The 22,565-nt window shown below is 43.7% G+C and overlaps 3 protein-coding genes across 5 annotated transcripts in view; 1 reads left to right on the top strand and 2 right to left on the bottom strand.

The window, feature by feature from the left end:
- Positions 1-186: 186 nt before the first annotated feature.
- On the bottom strand, positions 187-8,736 carry etv7 (ETS variant transcription factor 7). 2 transcript variants are annotated; one of them, XM_066672467.1, is made up of 9 exons: positions 8,660-8,736; positions 5,487-5,583; positions 5,189-5,353; positions 4,438-4,536; positions 3,919-4,053; positions 2,972-3,145; positions 2,414-2,556; positions 2,204-2,304; positions 187-1,778 (listed from the first exon to the last, which is right to left on the bottom strand). In XM_066672467.1, exons 1-9 carry the CDS (start codon positions 8,726-8,728, stop codon positions 1,595-1,597), a joined length of 1,167 nt encoding a protein of 388 aa, XP_066528564.1. In that variant the 5' UTR covers positions 8,729-8,736; the 3' UTR covers positions 187-1,594. The 2 variants fall into 2 exon arrangements, with proteins under 2 accessions (XP_066528564.1, XP_066528565.1); XM_066672468.1 differs by having other exon boundaries at positions 2,972-3,112.
- Positions 8,737-10,610: 1,874 nt separating this feature from the next.
- On the top strand, positions 10,611-16,423 carry ube2t (ubiquitin-conjugating enzyme E2T (putative)). Of its 2 annotated transcripts, none has more exons than XM_066672470.1 (7): positions 10,611-10,703; positions 11,076-11,188; positions 12,223-12,292; positions 12,427-12,532; positions 13,879-13,977; positions 14,098-14,181; positions 16,219-16,422. In XM_066672470.1, the coding sequence occupies exons 2-7, from the start codon at positions 11,083-11,085 to the stop codon at positions 16,330-16,332; spliced, it is 579 nt and encodes a 192-aa protein (XP_066528567.1). In that variant the 5' UTR covers positions 10,611-10,703; positions 11,076-11,082; the 3' UTR covers positions 16,333-16,422. The 2 variants fall into 2 exon arrangements, with proteins under 2 accessions (XP_066528567.1, XP_066528566.1); XM_066672469.1 differs by lacking the exon at positions 10,611-10,703 and adding an exon at positions 10,732-10,990 and having other exon boundaries at positions 16,219-16,423.
- A 294-nt stretch (positions 16,424-16,717) lies between these two features.
- The window catches only part of LOC136696655 (leucine-rich repeat-containing G-protein coupled receptor 6), a 51,994-nt gene continuing 46,146 nt past the window's right edge, over positions 16,718-22,565 (bottom strand). The window contains exons 16-18 of the mRNA XM_066671247.1: positions 22,259-22,398; positions 20,110-20,190; positions 16,718-18,672 (exon numbers count right to left, since the gene is read on the bottom strand). Of these exons, the coding sequence (XP_066527344.1) occupies positions 17,498-18,672; positions 20,110-20,190; positions 22,259-22,398 (1,396 nt within the window). The 3' untranslated portion in view covers positions 16,718-17,497. The remainder of the gene's footprint in view (positions 18,673-20,109; positions 20,191-22,258; positions 22,399-22,565) is intronic.

The following is a 22,565-nucleotide window of genomic DNA, read 5'->3' as shown; positions in this document are numbered from 1 at the left end:
AGGGACCATGCAGTGGAAAAGTAGCATTAATGACATCATCATTAGAGTGTAGAGAAAAGTCTACCTTTTTGTTTTAATTCTTCAACTTTAAAATAAAATACAACAAAGCGGTGAACACATTTAGACTCAAATATATTTTATTCATTACATTTCAATGCATTCTATGACAAATAAATTATGAGCAATTTTAAACACCTGATTTCACCAAGAGACAGTGATTAAAGTCTCAATTAAACTTTGTTTAAAAGAAAGGTAAATTAAATCATGATCCACAAATGTTTTAATTCTTGTTTAAAGATGTGTTTATGTGAAAAGTACAGAACAAAGAAAATGAGAAAGATGATTATTTTTAAACTGAATGTATAAATGAACTGATCATAATCTAAATCTAATCTCTGTCTAAATCAGGTCTGAATCACACACCTTAGGTCTAAGCCCTTAGCTCTGTTATAATTATATATATTTGATATATGCACAGCACCACCTACAGGCAATCACGCTCTACACACATTAACCAAAACACTACAAAGTCACCACAAAACAAAGGCAAATGTAATTAAACACAAAATAAATGAGAATGTAGTTTCAGACTGAATGAAAAGCCGACACAAGTCTGAATCAAAAGCCAAAAAGCAGTTATGCTAATGCTAACGCTAATGCTATTATGCTTCAGTTTACAACTCTCCACTTTAAAACATTCTGAGGAATTATTATCCCTCTTTTAAATAAATATTCAAAGCATTAAAACCAACATTGATGTGAGATCGGAACTAATCTGATTAAGAAGGGAGTGTGAGAACAGCTACGGATTATGGGATATTCTGTGTATTGGGGAATTTGGGAATTAGGACATTGTGGATTAAGAAATGTAAAGCCTTAGGGCATTCTGTGGATTAGGGAATTTGGGGATTAAGACCTTTGGTGTATTAGGGAATTTTGTGGATTAGGGAATTTGGGGATTAGGGAATTTGGGGATTAAGACCTTTGGTGTATTAGGGAATTTTGTGGATTAGGGAATTTGGGGATTAGGGAATTTTGTGGATTAGGGAATTTGTGGATTAGGGAATTTTGTGTATTAGGGAATTTGGGGATTAGGGAATTTGTGGATTAGGGAATTTTATGGATTAGGGAATTTGGGGATTAGGGAATTTGTGGATTAGGGAATTTTGTGGATTAGGGAATTTGGGGATTAGGGAGTTTGTGGATTAGGGAATTTTGTGGATTAGGGAATTTGTGGATTAGGGAATTTGGGGATTAGGGAATTTGTGGATTAGGGAATTTTGTGGATTAGGGAATTTGTGGATTAGGGAATTTGTGGATTAGGGAATTTTGTGGATTAGGGAATTTGGGGATTAGGGAGTTTGTGGATTAGGGAATTTGTGGATTAGGGAATTTGGGGATTAGGGAATTTGTGGATTAGGGAATTTTGTGGATTAGGGATTTTGGGGATTAAGGCTGTTGTGAATGTGTGGGATTTGGGCTGTTCTGGATTACAGAGGCTGGGGACATGTGTAGTTTAAATGTGTTCAGCCTGGAATTAAAACAGTGTGGGATTACTTTGGTAGCAGATTGGGAGGATTAGTGAAACCTGAGATTACGGCAGTGGGGACACGCTGAGGCTGTGGTGGGATTCTGGACTCTGAGACTCTGGAGTTGAAGATGGTGAAACTTCCAAAGATTCGTCTTTGAACACAGGAGACGCAGAACTGTCCGGAGACTCTGCAAACTCAGAGCGATCGGAACGAGCCTGGATTATCTCCTCTGGAGTCTTTAGGAACCTGAGAGAGAGAGAGAGAGAGAGAGAGAGAGAGAGAGAGAGAGAGAGAGAGAGAGACTTTAAACACCTAAATTAACCCACAAAAAACAACCCTGAAATGACAAAAAGAGGGGGCGCCGAGCATGCTGGGAGCTCCCACAATACATATTCTCTATTTGCCTACTCAAAACCCCACAGCAGTGTTCTCCCCCTGTGTAAACAGCCCCTGTTCAGAACGCCCGCTTTCAGCACCTGTTCCTTTAAATGATAATGAGCCACTCGCTGTTCACCCCGACCCCGAGCGCACAGCAGTGAGGAGCGAGCAGCTCTGGTTTTCATCGTACTCCGTGTAAACAGGCCTTAATGTGAACAGGTGCTGAACACGGAGTTATTCACAGGTCCCAGTTTGTGTTCCCGAGGAAGTGAGTGTATTAACGTGTCACTGACCTGAAGAGCAGCCTCTGTCCCGACTCTTTTTTGATGATGTTGAGTTTGTAGTAATGACGCAGTGCCCGTGACATTTTCTCGTACGTCATATTTGCTCTGTTCTGAGGAGCACAGAAATCACTACAATTACTCCACTGAACCCAACTGAAATGATGTCATTTAAAGGCAGACTGGCTGAGACTGCATGACTGTTATTAACCCTTCACCGACCTTGTGGTTCCCCCACAGTCTCGCGAGTCCATTCGGATCCACAACTCGGAACACCAGAGAGTCCTGATCCTCCCAGCGGATAAATGACTCATATCTCGGATCCAGCAGCAGGTGATAAACATAATCCCATAGCAGTCTGCAATCTGGAGTAAACAAGCTCAGGATTATGACGGTAATCGTTTAGTGTTGTATTGAAAAGGCCAGAGCCTCGTAGCAAATGAAGAGTAATCAAACTGAAACTGAGAGGACGAATCAAATCAAAGACCAGTCCTCACCAATCAGCTGCTTGTGTTTGCGGTTGAGAAATAAGCTCTGGTGTTGTGATAATAATAATAATAATAAAGTAGATATAATTAATGTAATGAATGAAGTCTAGAGGATTTCCACAGGCTGAAGGCGTTTACACACAGAACGTGTTTTATTCAAAGGAGCAGTGGATGCTCCTTCAGCGCCCTCAAGGGGACATTATCAGACGTGTCGAGGCATATTCAATGTGTAACAGCCTTAAATCTGACAGCATTTAGAGGTTGAGACTGTGAGGTGTTCTTGTTGTTGAACCTGCGATCTTCCCGTCAGCCTTGGGGTTCTGAGTGGCGCTGGACTCTTGGGATCTTCTGGACTCTTCCAGTCTCCTGGACTCTTCAGATCTGGACAGGTTCAGAGGCTCGTCTTTGCTGCCGAGGACGGCAGGAGGCGTCTCTGCACAGACAGACACGGCTTCTGTAAAATGAACTACAAATAAAGATAGAGGTAGAATTGTAAACTCTAGATTAACTCTCTGTAGCAAATTTAATCGCGACTGGAGGAAATATGTGAAGACTTCAATGACTTTATGACTTTAAAACTGTGAAGTCAAACCTTTACGAAGGACATTGTATGTTTTAAACCCCTCAGTGTCTGGACTGAGGACAGTCCACCGACCAAAAACATCCAGCCGACAGCGTCCTGTGTCACTGATGAAGGACTAGAGGACGAGCGACACACACTGTGCAGCGACAGATGACCTACTGTCTCTGACTCTACATCTACAAGGTGGACCAACGAGGGAGGAGTGTCTCACAGAGTGGACAGAGAGTGGACACAGGGTTTAAAAACTCCAGCAGCACTGCTGTGTCTGATCCACTCTACACCAGCACAACACACACTAACACACCACCACCACGTCAGTGTCACTGCAGCGCTGCTGTGTCTGATCCACTCTAATCTAAAAATGTATTACACATAATTTTGTTGTTTTATTGTAACACACTCATATCTTAGTATAGTTAATAATTCCATAAAATGATTATTTTATATGTATATATATGTGTGTGTTTGTGTGTGTGTGTGTGTCTGTGTTGCCCTGTGAAGGACTGGCGCCCCCTCCAGGGTATATTACTGCCTTACAGATAATGAATGAATGAATGGATTATTATATATATATATATGTGTGTGTGTGTGTGTGTGTATGTGTGTGTATGTGTGTGTGTATGTGTGTCTTTGGGAGTGACATCACCAAGTCTGACCTGGGTGCGAGTGGACGGTGACGGTGGGATGTTCTCTGGGTTCTCTGGGTTCTGTCCGGAGTTCTGTTGCTGAAATCCGAGCATTTGGATTCACTGGACAGATGGGAACCGTTCTGTTAGCTAGAACACAGGAACCTGAAACAACGGCATACAACAACAACACTGCTCAGTCCAGGGATTCCTAATACTTCATTCCTCCATCCTCCACCCCTCCGTCCTCCTCCCCATCCCTCTATATTCCTCTCCACTCCTCTATCCTCCTCTCCCTGCTCCTTCATATCCACCACTCTGTTTCTCCTCTTTATTCTTCTTTTCTCTCCCCAGCTCAATCAGAACTGACCTCATTTTCTGGAGTGTAGCCACTGATCAGATCAGTCCTAAATGAATGATGGGGTGGTCGGGTCACTATGTGATTATGTGACTGGGTGATTGTGTGATTGAGTGACTGGGTGATTGAGTGAGTGGGTGATTGAATGAGAGGGTGATTGAGTGGTTGGGTGACTGGATGATGATACACACCTGTGCCACTGATGGATGAAGGTGTGTGTTGATTGGAGTTTGGGGGAATGTTGCGTCTCTGCTGCTTCACATGCTGAAGGAGTTCATACAGAACGTCACCTATAAACACAGTCATGACATCATCAAACATCAAACATGACCTCACCAAACATCAGATATGACATCACCAAACATCAGATATGACATCACCAATCATCAAATATGACATCACCAAACATCAAACATGACATCACCAAACATCAGACATGACATCACCAAACGACAGATATGACATCACCAATCATCAAACATGATATCACCAAACGTGAGATATGACATCACCAAACATCAAACATGACATCACCAATCAGAAAACATGACATCACAAATCATCAAACATGATATCACCAAACATAAAACATGACATCACCAAACATAAGATATGACATCACCAATAATCATACATGACATCACCAATCATCAAACATGACATCACCAAACAGCCAATATGACATCACCAAACATAAAACATGACATCGCCAAATATCAAACATGACATCACCAATCATCATACATGACATCATCAAACATGACATCACCAAACATCAGATATGACATCACCAATCATCAGGTATGACATCACCAATCATCAAACATTTATGTGTGATGTTTGTAAATTGTGATGTTTATTAATGATAATATGAAGGCTGGGTCTGGGATGTGTGTGTGTGTTTGTGTGTGTGTGTGTGTGTGTGTGTGTGTGTTGTTAGACCTGAGCTGGGACAGCGGAGTCTGAAGTCCTCCTTTGTTAATAAACATAGAGCTTTTCCATTCATTTCAAATTTCTCGTGATCTGCTCGACGCAAAGAAAACTCCCTCTGAGCCCAACGCAGCCACAGGTTAACATCATCTTTATCCCAGAGGGAGGGGTTAATACCTACACACATAAACACACACACACATACACAAATATCAGAGAGAGTAGAAAACCCTATACAAACTCTATATACAATAATAACTATTATTCACAAAAAAGAAATGAATGTAAATGAATGTGTTGAAGTACATACGTAATCTTCCTGGGAGTTTACAGAGTTCATCAGGAGCATCAGAAAACACAGAGGACAGAGAGTCCTCACACACAGGGGTCTGTACCTCAGTGGAGTCCTATGTACACACACACACACACAGACACACACACACACACACACACACACACACACACATACACACACACACAATAATTAACAAACCAAGTCAATGCCAAGTCCCAAAGCACTGCTCAGACTCATTTTAATGGACTGTTTTAACCACGCCTCTTAATGGTGTAGACCATGCCCATGTTATCCATTATCCAGCTCCTCCCTGGCTCCACCCACTTATAACTATTCACACATGCAGCTTATTCTATGGACACATTAAACCACATATAGCACTGTGCAAAAGTTTTAGGCACCTGCTTTTCAAAAACTACATATCTGAGCAGCAGGGTGCTGGAAGTTGTGGGTTCGGGTGACTGCCTGTGAGGAGTGTGGTGTGTTCTCCCTGTGTCTGCGTGGGTTTCCTCCGGGTGACTGTCTGTGAGGAGTGTGGTGTGTTCTCCCTGTGTCTGCGTGGGTTTCCTCTGGGTGACTGTCTGTGAGGAGTGTGGTGTGTTCTCTCTGTGTCTGCGTGGGTTTCCTTCGGGTTACTGTCTGTGAGGAGTCTGGTGTGTTCTCCCTGTGTCTGTGTGGGTTTCCTCCGGGTGACTGTCTGTGAGGAGTGTGGTGTGTTCTCTCTGTGTCTGCGTGGGTTTCCTCCGGGTTACTGTCTGTGAGGAGTCTGGTGTGTTCTCTCTGTGTCTGTGTGGGTTTCCTCCGGGTGACTGTCTGTGAGGAGTGTGGTGTGTTCTCTGTGTCTGTGTGGGTTTCCTCCGGGTGACTGTCTGTGAGGAGTGTGATGTGTTCTCCCTGTGTCTATGTGGGTTTCCTCCGGGTGACTGTCTGTGAGGAGTGTGGTGTGTTCTCTCTGTGTCTGCGTGGGTTTCCTCCGGGTGACTGTCTGTGAGGAGTGTGGTGTGTTCTCTCTGTGTCTGTGTGGGTTTCCTCCGGGTGACTGTCTGTGAGGAGTGTGGTGTGTTCTCTCTGTTTCTGCGTGGGTTTCCTCCGGGTGACTGTCTGTGAGGAGTGTGGTGTGTTCTCTCTGTGTCTACATGGGTTTCCTCCGGGTGACTGTCTGTGAGGAGTGTGGTGTGTTCTCTCTGTGTCTGCGCGGGTTTCCTCCAGGTGCTCTGGTTTCCTCCCACGCTCCAAAAACACACGTTGGTAGGTGGATTGGAGACTCAAAAGTGTCCGTAGGTGTGAGTGTGTGGGTGAATGTGTGAGTGTGTGTCGCCCAGTGAAGGACTGGCGCCCCCTCCAAGGCGTGTGCCCACCTTGCGCCCAGTGATTCCAGGTAGGCTCTGAACTGGATACGGGTTACAGACAATGAATAAATGCAGCAGCTCCTGGATGTTTGATGGGACTGATTCAGCACAGACCTTCACTAAAGACCTCCATGATTTACACAGACCCTAAGGCTGCTTCTACCTGCAGTTTTAAATTAAAACTTTTTATAATCGGTTTCAAAAGAGGAGGCTGGTCCCCTGTGAGTCTAGGTTCCTTCCGAGGATTTTTCCTCCAGCCTCGAGGGAGTTATTCCTGTCACTGTGGCCTTTGCCTGCTCACCTGGGGATATTCAATTAAATTTAGTCTTAATTCTCACTCTCTGTCAAGCTGCTTTTATCACCATCAGTTTTAAAAAGCACTGTACACATGAATCTGACTTGACTTGGACATGAATGAATGTCCCAACCCTTTTGGAAATGGAGCTGTATGTGAATGTATATATTTACAGTGAATACGGGTGAGTGGAGGAGGGTTCTTCTCTCCTAGAGCTGAATGTGTGCTATGCCTAGGGCTGGACAATAATTCAATATCGATATATATCACAATATAATATATTATATATTAAATTATATATATATAATATAATAACACATTTTCAATATTTCAGTACACATTATTTACAGCACCTGTCACTGACTGACGGCCATTAGAGGGCGCTGTCGTTAGTTCACTGTCCTCTATTTTAAAGTTAGTTTAAGAACATTAATGTTGACAAAGCCTAGAGGTTGTTGTTTGAGGGTGATGTCATGTTCTCAGCAGCTTTTCTGTGGCTTTTATGTTGTTCACAGCGGTATCAGGATTATATCGACTGAAATTTAGAAAAATATCGTGATATAAATGTTGTCTGTATCGTCCAGCTGTGCCCAAATTCATAACCTCACACTGAAGCCCTTACTCACTGCTACGTCAAAAACGGCTGTTGCTTTGTGTTTGAAATGCCCTTTCCAGCCCCAGGCCTGTTTGTTTGTGTGTAGGAAAACCCTTCTTCAACTCCCCTTGGTTCTGTAGCTGTCCTCTGCTCTTGTGGAGTAGTATCCAGAGGAGGAATGCGACTCAGACGTGGAAAGCCCGGGGAAGCACAGAAGCACAGTTCCGGGTTCAGACAGCAGAGAAAATCTGGAGGAGCAGGTGGGGGACAGCACTGTGGTGCAGTAACTAGGGCCCTGTGGGAGGAACAGGACCCGGAGCCTGGGCCACACCTGACTTTCTCTCAGCGCGTTTCTCTCTGCTGTAGTTTTCCATGTGTAGCATAATAATAATAATTGTGAGGTCTGATATATAAAAAAAAACCTCTGTCCTCCACTTCCCTGGCCCCACGCCTTCGTGCCCCACCCCCTAGCTCCAAATTCTCAGGTTTCAAAACAGACCCTGAATGATTGACAGTAAACAGAGAATAATTCCACACAGACACAGAAGGGTTAAATAACTATAGAATTAATCTGTTGAGGAACATGTTATCGTTGATTTTCATGTGTTTGAGAGTGTTTTCCTGCTGTAACGACTGCGCTTATTCAAACTGAAAGACTCCTGCAGTAAAAGTGAAAGTAAAACAGAATGAAGTTGCGGTGCGTTTGCTTTTAGTTTTGTCACTGATGTTAAAAACTGAGTGTGAAACTCAGTACATTTGTTGATTTAAGTTCTGGTTCTGAGGTCTAGTTCTGGACAGTGACTGGGTTCTGACCCGAGACCAGACCCTGAGGCGGGGGAGAGTTCCTGCAGCTGTGAGTGTTTACAGCAGAGAGAGTCAGACTTTGATCAGATCTGTAAAGGTAGATTATTTGAAGTTTATTTAAATGTTTATTAAAGAGAGGACTGACCTGCAGCAGCGCTGGACACGGAGCGTTGGTCATGTTCTCTCCAGCTGTTTTACTTTTACATTTCCTCATCAGAGAGAGAGCAAGAGAGAGAGAGAGAGAGAGAGAGAGAGAGAGAGAGAGAGAGAGAGAGAGAGAGAGAGAGAGAGAGAGAGAGAGAGAGAGATCCTTCCGGGAAGCGAAAGTGAAAGAATCTCCTGAAAGGAACAGAAGATTATATTCAGTTTAAAATTAAAGGCACAGTTTCTCAGTTTCAAACAAAGACTAAAGTCTGTCGACTCTTTAAAAAATCACCTGTTTATTTACAAACTACAAAAAATACATAATCTGAGCTGAGTTTATTTACAGATGGTTTTTACTCAGTTACTGCTCCAGGAGTCAGAACTGAACTCACTTATTTTCTGTGTTCATTTCACCACAACACCTCAGATACACGATTTTTGGGATTGGTTTATATCTTAATTTACTGTTCCGTAATTAGGGCGTCACTAATCACCTCCAGGGGACTGTGAGAAGTGTGGTGTGTTCTCCCTGTGTCTGCGTGGGTTTCCTCCGGGTGACTGTCTGTGAGGAGTGTGGTGTGTTCTCCCTGTGTCTGCGTGGGTTTCCTCCGGGTGACTGTATGTGAGGAGTGTGGTGTGTTCTCCCTGTGTCTGCGGGGGTTTCCTCTGGGTGCAAAAACACACGTTGGTAGGTGGATTGGTGAGTCAAAAGTGTTCGTAGGTGTGAGTGTGTGAGTGAGTGAATGTGTGTGTGTGTGTGTTGCCCTGTGAAGGACTGGCGCCCCCTCCAGGGTGTATTCCCGCCTTGTGCCCAATGATTCCAGGTAGGCTCTGGACCCACCGCGACCCTGAACTGGATAAGCACTTACAGATAATGAATGAATGAATGAATGAATATTCCGTAATTAAACATGGACAGGTGATGGACACCTTGTGGACACAGGTTATAAACACAGACAGATTACAGGCACTTTAGGGTTACAGTTTACACACATTATACACAGAGTATGGAGACATTAAAGTGAAGCTATCGAAACATGGACAAGTTACAGTAAGGTTCTCTTAAGGTCATGGAAATGGTATGCACAAAATTTCATGTTATGTAGAGTGTACTTGTTTTACAGGTTATGGACAGGTTTTGAGAAGGACACATTAAGGACAGCTTGTAGAAACACTATTGACATTATATACACGAACCTATTGTGAACAGGTTATGGACGTATTATGAACACATTATGGATAGGTTACAGAAACACTTGTAAAAAGCTCAGTCAGTCACCTGAAATGTATGTTTGGACTGTGGGAAGACACCCACGCAGACACAGGGAGAACCACACCACACCAAACCACTCACAGACAGTTTCTCAAGGAAATGGTTCAACCCTGGATCCCCAGACCCTGCCATAGACAATAACACCATCTGCAGCTCCACTGTGCCCCCTGGAGTTCATCATGTGTTAGAAATATGAACCTATTGGAAACCTATAATACTTACGAACATGTTTTAAAGGAACACTGCGTATTTTTTTAATCTTAGAATTACAGCTTCAAAATCATTGTGATGCTCAACTGCTTCAGTCGTTAATACTCTAGGCTCAGCACTGCAGAAACTGCACTATATACTTTTTGGAGAAGGGTAGGACACCAGCCCCTGTCCCATCCCCACACCACAGATTTCAGTAGAGTGCTATAAACATTGTTTATACAAGAGAGAGAAGCAAAAACTATTTTTACATAGTGTTCCTTTAAATCGAATGTGTTATAAACTGAATGTTGGATGATTTCAGATAATTGCTTTATTTATTTCCAAATTTGTAATCATGATTATGTAATTTTTTATATGTTGTAAATAAATTCGTATTTAAACTCCATTTACCCGCTTTTCTCTTTTGTCTGAGCCAAATTATTTATTGAACACGAATGAGTTAAACATTCCCTATCGGTTCCCTCAGGAAAAGCGGCGCACCAACAATAAACTACAACTCCCAGGATGCATAGCGCAATCGCGTTTCGGCGGGACAATCTGAGGAGCAGAACAGTGACGAGTGAGTTAATGCTGAAATAACATAAATATAACTTTTAAACAACCTTCGTAAGAGTTTAAACCCTAGGTAAATATCCGTGATCTCAGTCTGAAACACAGAGAGCTCCAGGGGAACGGTTTTTTTTTGTTTGAACTTTCCGTTCCACCTTAAACAGTGCAGAAAGACTGGGGCAGCCGCAGGATTTAAGGTGGACTATAAAGTTATCTGAGGGAGTCGGTCCAGCTGTTAATGTGTATATTAACGGACTGCTGGATGATCGTTTTATTGAACGTCACACGTTTAGTTTTGTGAGTGAATTCGTGTTTTGTTAACTGTTGTGATTGTGTTTTGAGGCGTTGTTTGTTTGTTTATTGACCGGTTGATTGTGTTCAGTTTAAAAATGCAGAGAAACAGTCGCTTAAAGAGAGAACTTCAGCTCCTGACCACGGAACCTCCGCTAGGAATTAACCTCTGCTCCACAGAGAACCTGCAGAACCTACAGGCCCGTTAGTACACACACACACACACACACACACACACCTCTGCTCCACAGAGAACCTGCAGAACCTACAGGCCCGTTAGTACACACACACACACACACACACACACCTCTGCTCCACAGAGAACCTGCAGAACCTACAGGCCCGTGAGTACACACACACACACACACACACACACCTCTGCTCCACAGAGAACCTGCAGAACCTACAGGCCCGTGAGTACACACACAAACACACACACACACACACCTCTGCTCCACAGAGAACCTGCAGAACCTACAGGCCCGTTAGTACACACACACACACACACACACACACACCTCTGCTCCACAGAGAACCTGCAGAACCTACAGGCCCGTTAGTACACACACACACACACACACACACACCTCTGCTCCACAGAGAACCTGCAGAACCTACAGGCCCGTGAGTACACACACAAACACACACACACACACACACACACACCTCTGCTCCACAGAGAACCTGCAGAACCTACAGGCCCGTGAGTACACACACACACACACACACACTCACTCACTCTATAAACACACCTCTGCTCCACAGAGAACCTTCAGAACCTAGTCCTGTTAGTACACACACACTCTCTCTCTCTCTCTCTCTCTCTCTCTCTCTCTCTATAAACACACCTCTGCTCCACAGAGAACCTTCAGAACCTAGTCCTGTTAGTACACACACACTCTCTCTCTCTCTCTCTCTCTCTCTCTCTCTCTCTCTCTCTCTCTCTCTCTCTCTCTCTCTCTCTCTATAAACACACCTCTGCTCAACAGAGAACCTGCAGAACCTAGTCCTGTTAGTACACACACACACACAGAGAGAGTACACATACAATCTACAAGCCCATTAGTATATAAACACAAACAGGTATCTGAATATATTTGGGGGTGTGTGTATTTTCTGTGCTGTGTTCTGTAGTGTTAGTGTCCTTTACTGTACTGATGTAAATGTTGTGTTACTGGACTGATGTGCAGTTTCCCTGTATATATATGTGTGTGTGTGTGTGTGTGTGTGTGTGTTAGAGATTGTCGGAGGGAGTAACACACCGTATGAAGGTGGAGTGTTTGAGCTGGAGATAAACATTCCCGAACGGTGAGAGTCACCAACCAGACCTTAAATCAATATTATTTAGAGTTATTTTAATATAATTGTCTGGTACAGTGTGGTGGGCCTTGTGAACAGTATTGATGTATTTATTATTATTATTATTATTATTATTATTGTAGATATCCGTTTGAACCGCCTCAGATCCGGTTCCTGACGCCAGTTTATCACCCGAACATCGACTCGGCTGGACGCATCTGCCTCGACGCTCTCAAGATGCCTCCAAAGGTCAGTCTTCACTCATCACACCGTAAACTAGGGTCAACCCACAGTTCTAGACTAACGTTAAAAAAAGCTGGAATACTGCTTCCGAAAAGTACATAAGTAAATTTATCACCATCATCTTTTCCACTTGATCCATTTCACAATATTGGTGACATCAGGGTGAGCACAGAAGTCCAGATCTCTCTCTTCTACAGCATCATCCATCTAACTCCTCATGAGAGATTCCCAAGCATTCCCAGACTCTCCAGGGAACCCAGGGTCTCCTCCAGGGCATCCTCCCGTTGGCCGTGTCTGGAATATCCAGAGGTGTGGAGTCAAAAACGGTTCAAACAGATTTTAAGTTTGTAAAACAATAGTCAAAACTCTACTGACATTTTCAGGTCCACAAATGTAGTGGAATGTGCAAACCCTGCACCTCTTGCTGCTTCACGTACCACAGAGTACTCTCCTCCAAAAATTACACAGTGGAGTTTCTGCAGTGCTGATCCAATAGCAAAGACAGAGGCTCTGTTCTCTCTGTTACACATCAGTGGAGACTAATTTTAAGATAAAAATTACACACTGTTCCTTTAAGAGAAACCAGCCGGGGCGGCTCAGACGCGATAAGGACCGCCTGCCGTTGGAGGAGTGTCGGACCAGGCCGACTGTGAAGAGTCCTGGAGGTAGACTGAGGACACGCTGCAGGGACCTTATCTCACGCTTGATCTGGGATCACCTGGGGATGCACCAGGAGGAGGTAGCTGAAGCTGTGGGGGCAGAAATGTTTGGGCTTCTTTGCTTGCGCCGTTGGCACCGTGACTCTGAAATGGACTTTGTAGAAAAGATGAGATGAGAGATAAAAACAGTCTGCAGCGCGAGAGAGAGAGATAAGAGAGGAGGAGGAAGGGATGTTGGGAGACAAACAAGGAAACAGTTACAGACGAGTGCTGCTAACCCACAATACCATTGGCTTTCTGAGGGTCACGTGCTCTTGTAAATGTCCATATTTATTCTGTTACACAGAGGTTGTCGTATAATCTTTATGACTGAGCACTGAACAGTGATCCCCCCCCCGACCCCTGACCTCGTCTGAGTCTGTCCAATCACAGCACTGGACCCATGTTCCTGTGGGAACGTAAAGACGAGGTCAGACGCTGCAGACAAACGGACACAACGAGCGCAGAGAAACAGCACTGAGTACAAACTGAGAAGTGTGTGAGAGTGTAATCTACCGTAGTGTGATTACAGATGATAGAATATTGATCAGGGAACATGGAGATCATTTCTGAACCCCTCCATGGTAGTGTGTGTGTGTGTGTGTGTGTGTGTGTGTGTGAACTGCTGATTATTGATGATTGATTATCGATCAGGGAGCGTGGAGACCATCTTTGAACCTCTCCACTGTTCTGAGCTCCATTCAGCTGCTGATGGCTGAACCCAACCCTGACGACCCTCTGATGGCAGACATCGTAAGTCCCTCTCTCTGTCGCTCCTATTTTTCTCAGTGTACTCGCTCTCTCTCTCTTTATTATTGTCTTTTTTTTTTAATCCATCTCCCAAACTGTTCTTTGTTCTGTCCGTTCTTTCAGTCGTCAGAGTTTAAATACAACCGAGCGGTTTATTTGGAGAAGGCGAAGAACTGGACGAAGAAATACGCCACGCAGAAAAACAAGGTCTGGTTTCATCCGAGAACAAACTGGTCTGTCTTACTGTGTTAATGTTTCTGGGCTCGACTGGAAACATCCTAAATTCAGAAGGGTTTACTTTTCCAATACGTGGCGGTTGGAAATAAATATATATTTAGATTCGCTTTGAGAGAAACATGAGTAAAATGAGACACAAACACACTACTTACAGCGTGAAAATGTACGTTTATTTTAGTGATGTGGTGGATGGGATTGTGCTCATCGCTGTGGGAGGTGCTTTGGTGTTCACACTACAGCTGAGGAAATCAATACACATTTATTAAGGTCCGTTTAAAGGAGAATTTTCTCAAGCCAAGGTCGGGAACACAATGTATAATTTGCGTTATGATCAGTGCCACATTCTCTACATTACAATGGTCTTATAGATGTAGCGTAATTGTATGTAGTTAACAATTACATTTCAACAAGATTCATAAATAATTATATATAACAAACACTCGAAATATACCTTGTGTCCTTTTCTTATTTCGAGTAAAATTTACCAATAAAACCATGATGTTGGGGGGAGGGGGGGAAGCATATTCACTAAAGACATTTGTAGTTGCAGTTGACTTTACTGCTTTTCCATAAGCAGAAATATGTTTGACTTATTGCTGAAGGGCGGGACTTTAACCGTAAACAGATCCACGTTCAGTTTCTATTAAAGTGTCTGGAGTTACCTCACACAACACTGTCGTCCCAAAAGAGCTTTTACCACATGCCTTGGGCTCTTCTTACTGGCCCCAGGACAGCGGCGTCTGGAGCCCTGCCCTGTGTGTGTCGCCCCTCACGTATCCTCGGTCTTCTTACCGTTTCCTCAACTAGACACTACTTGAAAGATTGTTCAGTGCTGCCCCCAAACTGTGGATTTCTCTTCCTTTGTAACTGCTCTTCCCTGTCGTCTTTCAAATCTTCCTTTTTTCTTCTTTGAGACGATGTAAAGTGCCTTAGGGTTTGTGAAAGGTCCTATATAAATTGAACTTTATTATTATTATTGTTACTCAGTGGAGTCACAGCTAGTGCTCATCATAATGCACAGATCTGATTGGCTGAGGAGCCTCACGTGTGATATGCAGAAACACATGTGATTGGTCTGTGAGTTTCCTGGAGCGCTAAACCTGCACTGTAACGAGTAGAAGAGTCACACCGCTTCAAACACACACTCAAAATTCAAATTAAAAATAAACAGCTCTTGATAGTTTATCAGGTCCAGATCGGACAGCGTCTGGGTGCAGACTCGGACCACGGCCACCTACACAGGTGTGAACTCGGTCCGGAGTCTCACTGCTGTGTTTGAGTCAGTGATTCTCAGTCCTGGTCCTGGTGGTACATCCTTCATGTTGCTCCATTTTCTCCTCACTCCATCTCACCTGTGTAGTCATACGTGAGCTCATTCGCTTCATTCATGGGAGCAGAGGAGTCTCTAAAATGTGCAGACGGCACAGAATAAAACAGTATTTACACTCTGCAAAAACAAAAAAAAGACCAAATGTTCAGTGGAATACGAGAAATGCTTGATTCCCTCAAATATGTCTTTATTTTTATTAAATCAGTCTTTATTTTACAAAAAGACAACAACACCATGGAGATGTAATTTAAGGTGTCCTTATTTAACTCCTGTGGAAAAGAGTTGGTCCTACGTCACACACAGTGTCTTAGAATATTGATTAATTTCTCATCAACTTTGGGAAAAATGTGCAATGTGCTTTTACCATCATTGAACATTACAACTACATTTGACCTAGGCATTTAACCCATTTGTAGCAGTGAAAACACACACCCCCTGATTCTGAAGAAATCAAAGGAAAATCTCAGATACAGAGTTACTTTGTGTTTAATTATTTCTATCTAAAACCCCAGTGTTCTGCTAATTGGGGTGTGGTCCTTAGTTTTTGCTCATGACTGTATCTCATTCCTTTTTTTCCCCAGGAGTTTGAATGTGTTATGTTTGAGCAGTGTTTCCTCAGCAGGGGGCGCTCTTTGTCTTTGCAGAGTCTGATTTTCTCCTTCCTCTTGCTGTTGCAGGTTTCCTCAGACACAGTAGAGAAGATTCCTGAGGAAAGCAGTAAAAGCTCACGAAAAAGAGAAGCACTTTCTGCTCAGGAGAATCTAGAGCCTCCGAAGAAAACATGCCTCTAGATCGTTACTGAAATATTCCTGAAAGTCACTGTACATATTTTATAAATATACTTTATAAGTGTTCTGTAGATGGTAATCTTTTGTGTGTTATTTGTTTAAATCAATAAAATATTATTTCATTCATTCATTGTCTGTAAATCTTATCCAGTTCAGGGTGGGTGTGGGTCCGGAGGCAGGAACACACCCTGCAGGGGGCGCCAGTCCTTCACAGGATAACACACACTCAACAAAATATCAGTACGTTTCAAAAATCTAAATATAATTCATTCAGCTTTTTTTTTTTCTTAAAAAATCTCAGAAGTAGGATGTGTATGAAACTAGTACCTTTTATTAAATCATTTATTTCTCACATGTTTACAGAAATATGAAAAATATACATCCAAAATATGTCAGGTTTCCAAACTAAAGGCTCCAAATTTCAATATAAAATTAATATATTTCATATACATTTATATTAAAAAAAGAAAAACAGGAACAAACTTAAAAAAAGGAAAAAATTAGCATGCTAGTTTCAGAGGTAGTTATATTTTATATGTAATTATAACTTGCTACTTTACAATGAGACCCTCATCAAAGCCCTCCACAGATTTATAACATTTACACAAAAAATGACTAAAATATTAATCATTTTTAATCAGAAAAATGGGAATCTTCCTAAAAGCTTTTGCCCCTTTACTCATTTCTGTATTTAATTTAAAAAAAGGTCCCTGCTGAGTGATTGTCTAAAACCTCCCCCTCTGTGACGTCAAGGCGAGTCTACACCTGTGTGTTCTGTAATTGCACTGTGATTTAACGTCCAGAAAGTAACTCTGGAAGTGATCCGAGATTGGAGCGAGTTACAGTTGATATTCCTTTAAGAGCAAGTTTTATTTACAACGGAAATGAGGAGATGCGAGAGGAAACATCCTTTATCTGTCTCTCAGAACCCTGTTTTCAGACGACGATACACTGTTGACCTTACGAAGATTGAGTGAGTGATAAATAAATGATCATGTGACCCGGTTTATTAGGTCTGATTTCATTCACGTTCTTATAGTTCCCTGTGATGAGTTGCTGCTGCACATTTCTCTTTTCACTGAGAAGAATTGCGATCGGATTTGTTCGGTTCTTTGTCCTGTGAGAACTTTGACTTTTTCAGAAACGGCAGGTTCCTGAGCTGAAGATCTCAAAGCAGAGCTGACGAACGGCTCGAGGAGTGACAGACTTTGGTGAAAAGTGAGTTTTCTCTTGTCTCATCCTCGTCCTTAGCGTCTGACCTCGACTCGTCCCAGTTCTCCACTCTGTTTTCCTTCGTCTGCAGTTGACACTGAATCAGAGGCACAGGGGAACGTCCCCCAGACTCGGGGAACACTGCGTTCAGTTCAGATGAGAAGGACACTAGGGTCTGAGAGGAGTATGAACTCTTCTCTGTGTCGACTGAAGTAAAGGAGTCGAGAGTCGGTTCCGAGTCGAGGCGAGTCCGATACAGCAAGAGTCTGACGTCCTCGCGGAAGTGAGGGTTGAACAAGAAGTAGAGTACAGGGTTAACGCAGGCCGGAAGTGGAAGCAAGACTAAGAGGACAGACTTGACGACCTCCTGACTGAGGGGGAAGAGTCCCATGAGCGAGGAGAAGGAGAGGAAGGCCAGGGGGCAGTAGAGGACGCAGTTGGTGAAGATGAGTGCTGTGATGTGTCTGATCAAAGCCGAGTCCCAGACGCTGTGGAAGTCTTCCCTCGCCAGGCGGCAGTGCAGCTGCAGGAAGCAGCCGGTGATGAGCAGGAAGCAGACGGAGTTCATCAGGATCAGCGCCACGCTGAAGCTTAGGTTCGAGGGTGGATCCTTTGGGAGAGGGGACAGGAAACACAGAGGAGTGCCGCCGTACTCGCCGAACCCGATCGCTGGCATAGCTGCAGCTCCCAGAGAGAGCACCACACACAGGATCACTGCTGCCTTGATGCCGCCCAGGGATGCCAACTTTCCGTGAAAACAGAACCGGAACACGGAAAAGCTGCACTGCACCGCCGCCACCGTCAGCAGCAGCACAGACGCTTCGGATGACAAGACCGTTAGGAACGCCGTTCCCCTGCACCCAGCCCCTGATTCCCACTGAGCTCCAAACAGGGAGAACTCCCCGAATGTCAGAGCATCCACCACCGTCAAAACGCCGGAGCACAATCCCGTCAGCAGGTTAGTGACGCCAATCCCTCCGATGATGAACTTGAGTGGAGAGAGGTAACTTGGTGAGGAAAACACCGTCAGGACCAGAACGCTGTTCCCCAGCAAGGAGACGAGAGAGATCAGCCACATTCCCAACCGCAGAACCCAGCTTCCAAACAGGTCACTACAGGGCTTAAAGGGACCTGCCAGAGATCAGATACCAGATACGTTAGCATGGATAAAGCACTCCTCTCAAAACGGAAGCTTCAGTTTGAGGTGTAATGGTTAATACACTCCTAGTGAGACTAGCGGTGTAACAAATCAATGATAAATCCGTGATCAGACCATCCTCCATGGTTCAGGACGCATGTTAACCACGGATCACTCACCAAAGTTTAATCATAATCGCGTGAATACAGTTACTGTAATAATTCCCTAATCACAGTGAAAATATATACAGATGAGTAGCTGTGTTTCACAAGAACGGAGCGTGTGGATTAAACCAATACGGTTTGTAAACACTGCGGCGAGCGCCAGCACACTCTCGGGAACACCCTCAGATCAGGAGCGCCATCACTCAGGAGTCAGTGGAGAGCTCTGTTTGTGTGAGATGTGGGAGTTTCATTTGGACAAGGGCTGAGGGGGAAAAGGAGAAGTCTTCAGTAAATCAACATTAGAGCACTGTACTGTTTCGTAGAAGGAACGTCATTTATGGGGAAACAGTTTTAGGGGCCACGTTTTTAAAAATGGAATGGTGTTTGAGGGGAAAAACTGCTTGTTTGAATGTGGCCGAAGTTAAATTTAATAAAACGTTTTTATTAATTGTTTGAATTATGACATACTCCTTTGTAACTCGAGTTGTATTTTTTTGTAGCACTTTCGGTAATGCATTCTGTCTCCCGAAAGCCTAGCATACCGCACCGAGACACTTTGTTTTTTTTTTGTTTTTTTACAGACCGCAAACCAATTAGAGAGCAGCAAATGAAGAGGAAGCATCAGAATTTTATGACATTTTTTTGTTACAATCATGAACTACTCATTAATGTGTTATTTTGTGTTTTTGCTTGATGTCATTTTCCACTGCTGAAATCATGTTTCCTAGAACACAAATGAGAAGAACGGTTAAAGTACCTGGATGTTGATTTATGCTCCGCCCAAAAGAACGAGGAGGCTTCAGTTCATGAGAACGATTATTAACAATTTTAAACATTTTTTTTGGTCATCGTCAGGAACATGTTGTAGGAAATCCCAAAAACTCGAACACGCTCAACCTTTCCTCTGGGAGTCGTGGGTCGTCCCAGACAAACTTCGCTGTTCACTACAGGACCTCTGCTCGTCCCTGACGCTCGGATTCGGTTCAGACGCCGGGAATTTGTTGAATATGAAAAAATCCGGCCATATTTGTTTAGTCTGATCCCGGCATTTGTCTGTTCTAAGAGCCCTGGACTCCACACTGGGCCAACTGAGGCCCCCCCCGCCATTGTTCGGGTTTGTTTGGGGCTGTGTAAGGGTTGTATCCCTGACACAAACCCTGTGATCCCATCTGAACTGTGATCTGTTACACCAGTAAGAAGGAGGAAACACATGTAAATATTTGTATATGTTGTTATTGTAGGTATATGAATATTATTACTCCGTACCTGGGATGGGAGTGCACTGGACGCTGGTTTGGAGTCTGGCCTCTTCGAGATTCAACTGGAATTCCTCCAGATCAGGATCATCTGCAAAATAAAAAACACCCCTGGACTTAAAAGACAGTACTCCATCTACCTCCACACCGTGTGAGCGTGAAAAGATGTAGAGATTGTGTGTGTGATGTGAGTAAGCATCTGACTTTATCACAGAATGTTTTTGAAGTCTCTCCACGGTCGGTGCTCCGGGGGAGCGTCAGGGAACCTCTCCAGCCTCCGGCAGGCGAAGGGTTAACTCTAATCACACTGTGTTTTTCTTTCTTTCAAAGCCTTAAACGCTGCTTTTAGATCTTAACTCGTCAATCTCACCGTAGAGAGTAATTACGGAGCTCTTTCAAGTCAGAAACCCGATCAGATCTCTTTCACAGGAATGAGGAGAACACTGCCTGTATTTCATCTGCGAAGTTCCTGTGGTTACTGTACGGTCCCGACATGTTTGTGCTGTTCTAATTAAAGACAAACAGTCAGGTAGAGGAGTCAGAAATAGACAAAGACTCACCGACCTGTTCCCACAGCTACAGCCAGCCTCCTTCAGCGCGCTGCACTTTTAAGAGCTGCGGCTTAATTACAGCCCTCAGTAAAGATAGATCATAGAGGTTACGATGTTCTAAATAAACGGAGACTTCATCAGGACACCCCTCACTCACCTCATTATCCTCACTGGACAACTCTGATTATGAATGGCTGAATTAATGAGTGTTTATATGAACACACCACCTCGTTTCTAAACTCGTATTTTGTAGATGTCCTCTGTGGATTTACAATAACAGACTGTGGTCCATTTATTGCTCTGCATACTTTGTTACCCCCCTCTCCCCCTGTTCCTCAGCGCTCAGGACCCCCACAGAGCAGGTGTGATGTGGTGGTGGATCATTCTCAGCGCTGCAGTGACACTGACGTGGTGGTGGTGTGTTAGTGTGTGTTGTGCTGGTGTAGAGTGGATCAGACACAGCAGTGCTGCTGGAGTTTTTAAACCCCTCAGTGTCTGGACCGAGAACAGTCCACCGACCAAAAACATCCAGCCGACAGCGTCCTGTGTCACTGATGAAGGACTAGAGGACGAGCGACACACACTGTGCAGCGACAGATGAGCTACTGTCTCTGATGTATATGGGTCACATATGAGATAGCAGCATCGCTATTGCAACGTAAACTTGTAGCTGTGTTGAGATGAGTCACAAACTTAGCGCTAAATGTGACTGGTTCTGTGACAGACCTGATATTGTTTAATGCCACATTTAGCCCCACATTTGAAATCTCACAAAAGGTAAAATACTGCGTTGTTCTCTGTACCTCTTCAGAGCTCATTCAGCACAAATGGTTAAAAGAAGACTGTCAGTGTCACTGAAGTGCTGAGATTGATCCTCAGAAATAACAATAACAAAGTATGCAGAGCAACAGATGGACTCCAGTCTGTAACTCTACAGAGTGTTCCTGTGAGGTCGGTGGAGCTGAGAGAGTGGACACTGGGTGTAGAAACAGGTGGTTTTTATGTTTTGGCTGATCAATGTGTATATGCACAGCATGATCCAATAAAATGACACTTTTTTTAATAACAATATATAATTGACAGGTAATGCCTTTGTTTGCCAGCTCACACTGATCTTAAAATTGAGTTAAATGACTAGCATCTCAATCTGATTCAGCACTGGTTAATGTTAGCATCTGCCACGTTAGCAGCATTGGTTGTGTCTAGACCTCTCCAGTGTATAAGTGTTATCATGTGTGCATTGTTATCTGTCTTGATTTTATCTAGACATCTTCAATGTATAGGTGTTATGTTAGCATGTGCAGTATTAGCAGTGTTGATTGTATTTAGATGTCTCCAGTGTAGGTTTGAGGTAAATGATGTTAGCAGTGATGATTGTTTTTGGGTGTCTCAAGCATAGGTGTTTGAGGTAAATGATGTTAGCATGTGCGGTGTTAGCAGTGTTGAGAGTATCAGGAATTCTCCAGGGTGGGTGTTTGAGGTAAATTATGTTAGCATGTGCGGTGTTAGCAGTGGTGAGGGTATCTGGAAGTCTCCAGGGTGGGTGTTTGAGGTAAATGATGTTAGCAGGGATTAGTGTTTCTGGATGTCTGAAGGTTGTGTTCTCACAGTCACTGGAGATGGGGAATTGCGTTCTCTTCTGCAGGTCATCGTCCACACCATCCGTCTGTTCCTCAGAGTGCTCAGATGCTCTGTGGCTGCAGGCTCCAAACACACAGCACTGATAAGCATGCGGCATCTCAATGACCCTGTAGAAAAACAGCAGCAAAGTTCTGCACCCCTCACATGATCAGAGGTTTATATGGACTTTTCAAGGGAGGTATTATGAAAAAATTAGCACATTAATGTGTGAATCTGGAGCCCACCAACATACACGCTGTGAAACAAGACCCCAGTCAGTTTTCTGTGCACTGCC

This window comes from Hoplias malabaricus, chromosome 5 (genome assembly GCF_029633855.1).
Source record: "Hoplias malabaricus isolate fHopMal1 chromosome 5, fHopMal1.hap1, whole genome shotgun sequence".
Taxonomy (NCBI): Eukaryota; Metazoa; Chordata; class Actinopteri; order Characiformes; family Erythrinidae; genus Hoplias; species Hoplias malabaricus.
The sequence above is the reverse complement of the archived record's forward strand: the minus strand, read 5'-3'. Positions and strand labels throughout refer to the sequence as shown.

Excerpts from the sequence above, each read along its gene's own strand:
- etv7 (XM_066672467.1), bottom strand. The coding sequence starts at position 8,728 with ATGAGGAAATGTAAAAGTAAAACAGCTGGAGAGAACATGACCAACGCT. Across the intron at positions 2,305-2,413 it reads GACTGTGGGGGAACCACAAG|AACAGAGCAAATATGACGTA; the intron begins GTCGGTGAAGGG and ends TGTGCTCCTCAG. Across the intron at positions 1,779-2,203 it reads GGACAGAGGCTGCTCTTCAG|GTTCCTAAAGACTCCAGAGG; the intron begins GTCAGTGACACG and ends TCTCTCTCTCAG.
- ube2t (XM_066672469.1), top strand. The coding sequence starts at position 10,932 with ATGTGTATATTAACGGACTGCTGGATGATCGTTTTATTGAACGTCACA. Across the intron at positions 12,293-12,426 it reads GAGATAAACATTCCCGAACG|ATATCCGTTTGAACCGCCTC; the intron begins GTGAGAGTCACC and ends TTATTATTGTAG. Across the intron at positions 13,978-14,097 it reads ACCCTCTGATGGCAGACATC|TCGTCAGAGTTTAAATACAA; the intron begins GTAAGTCCCTCT and ends CCGTTCTTTCAG.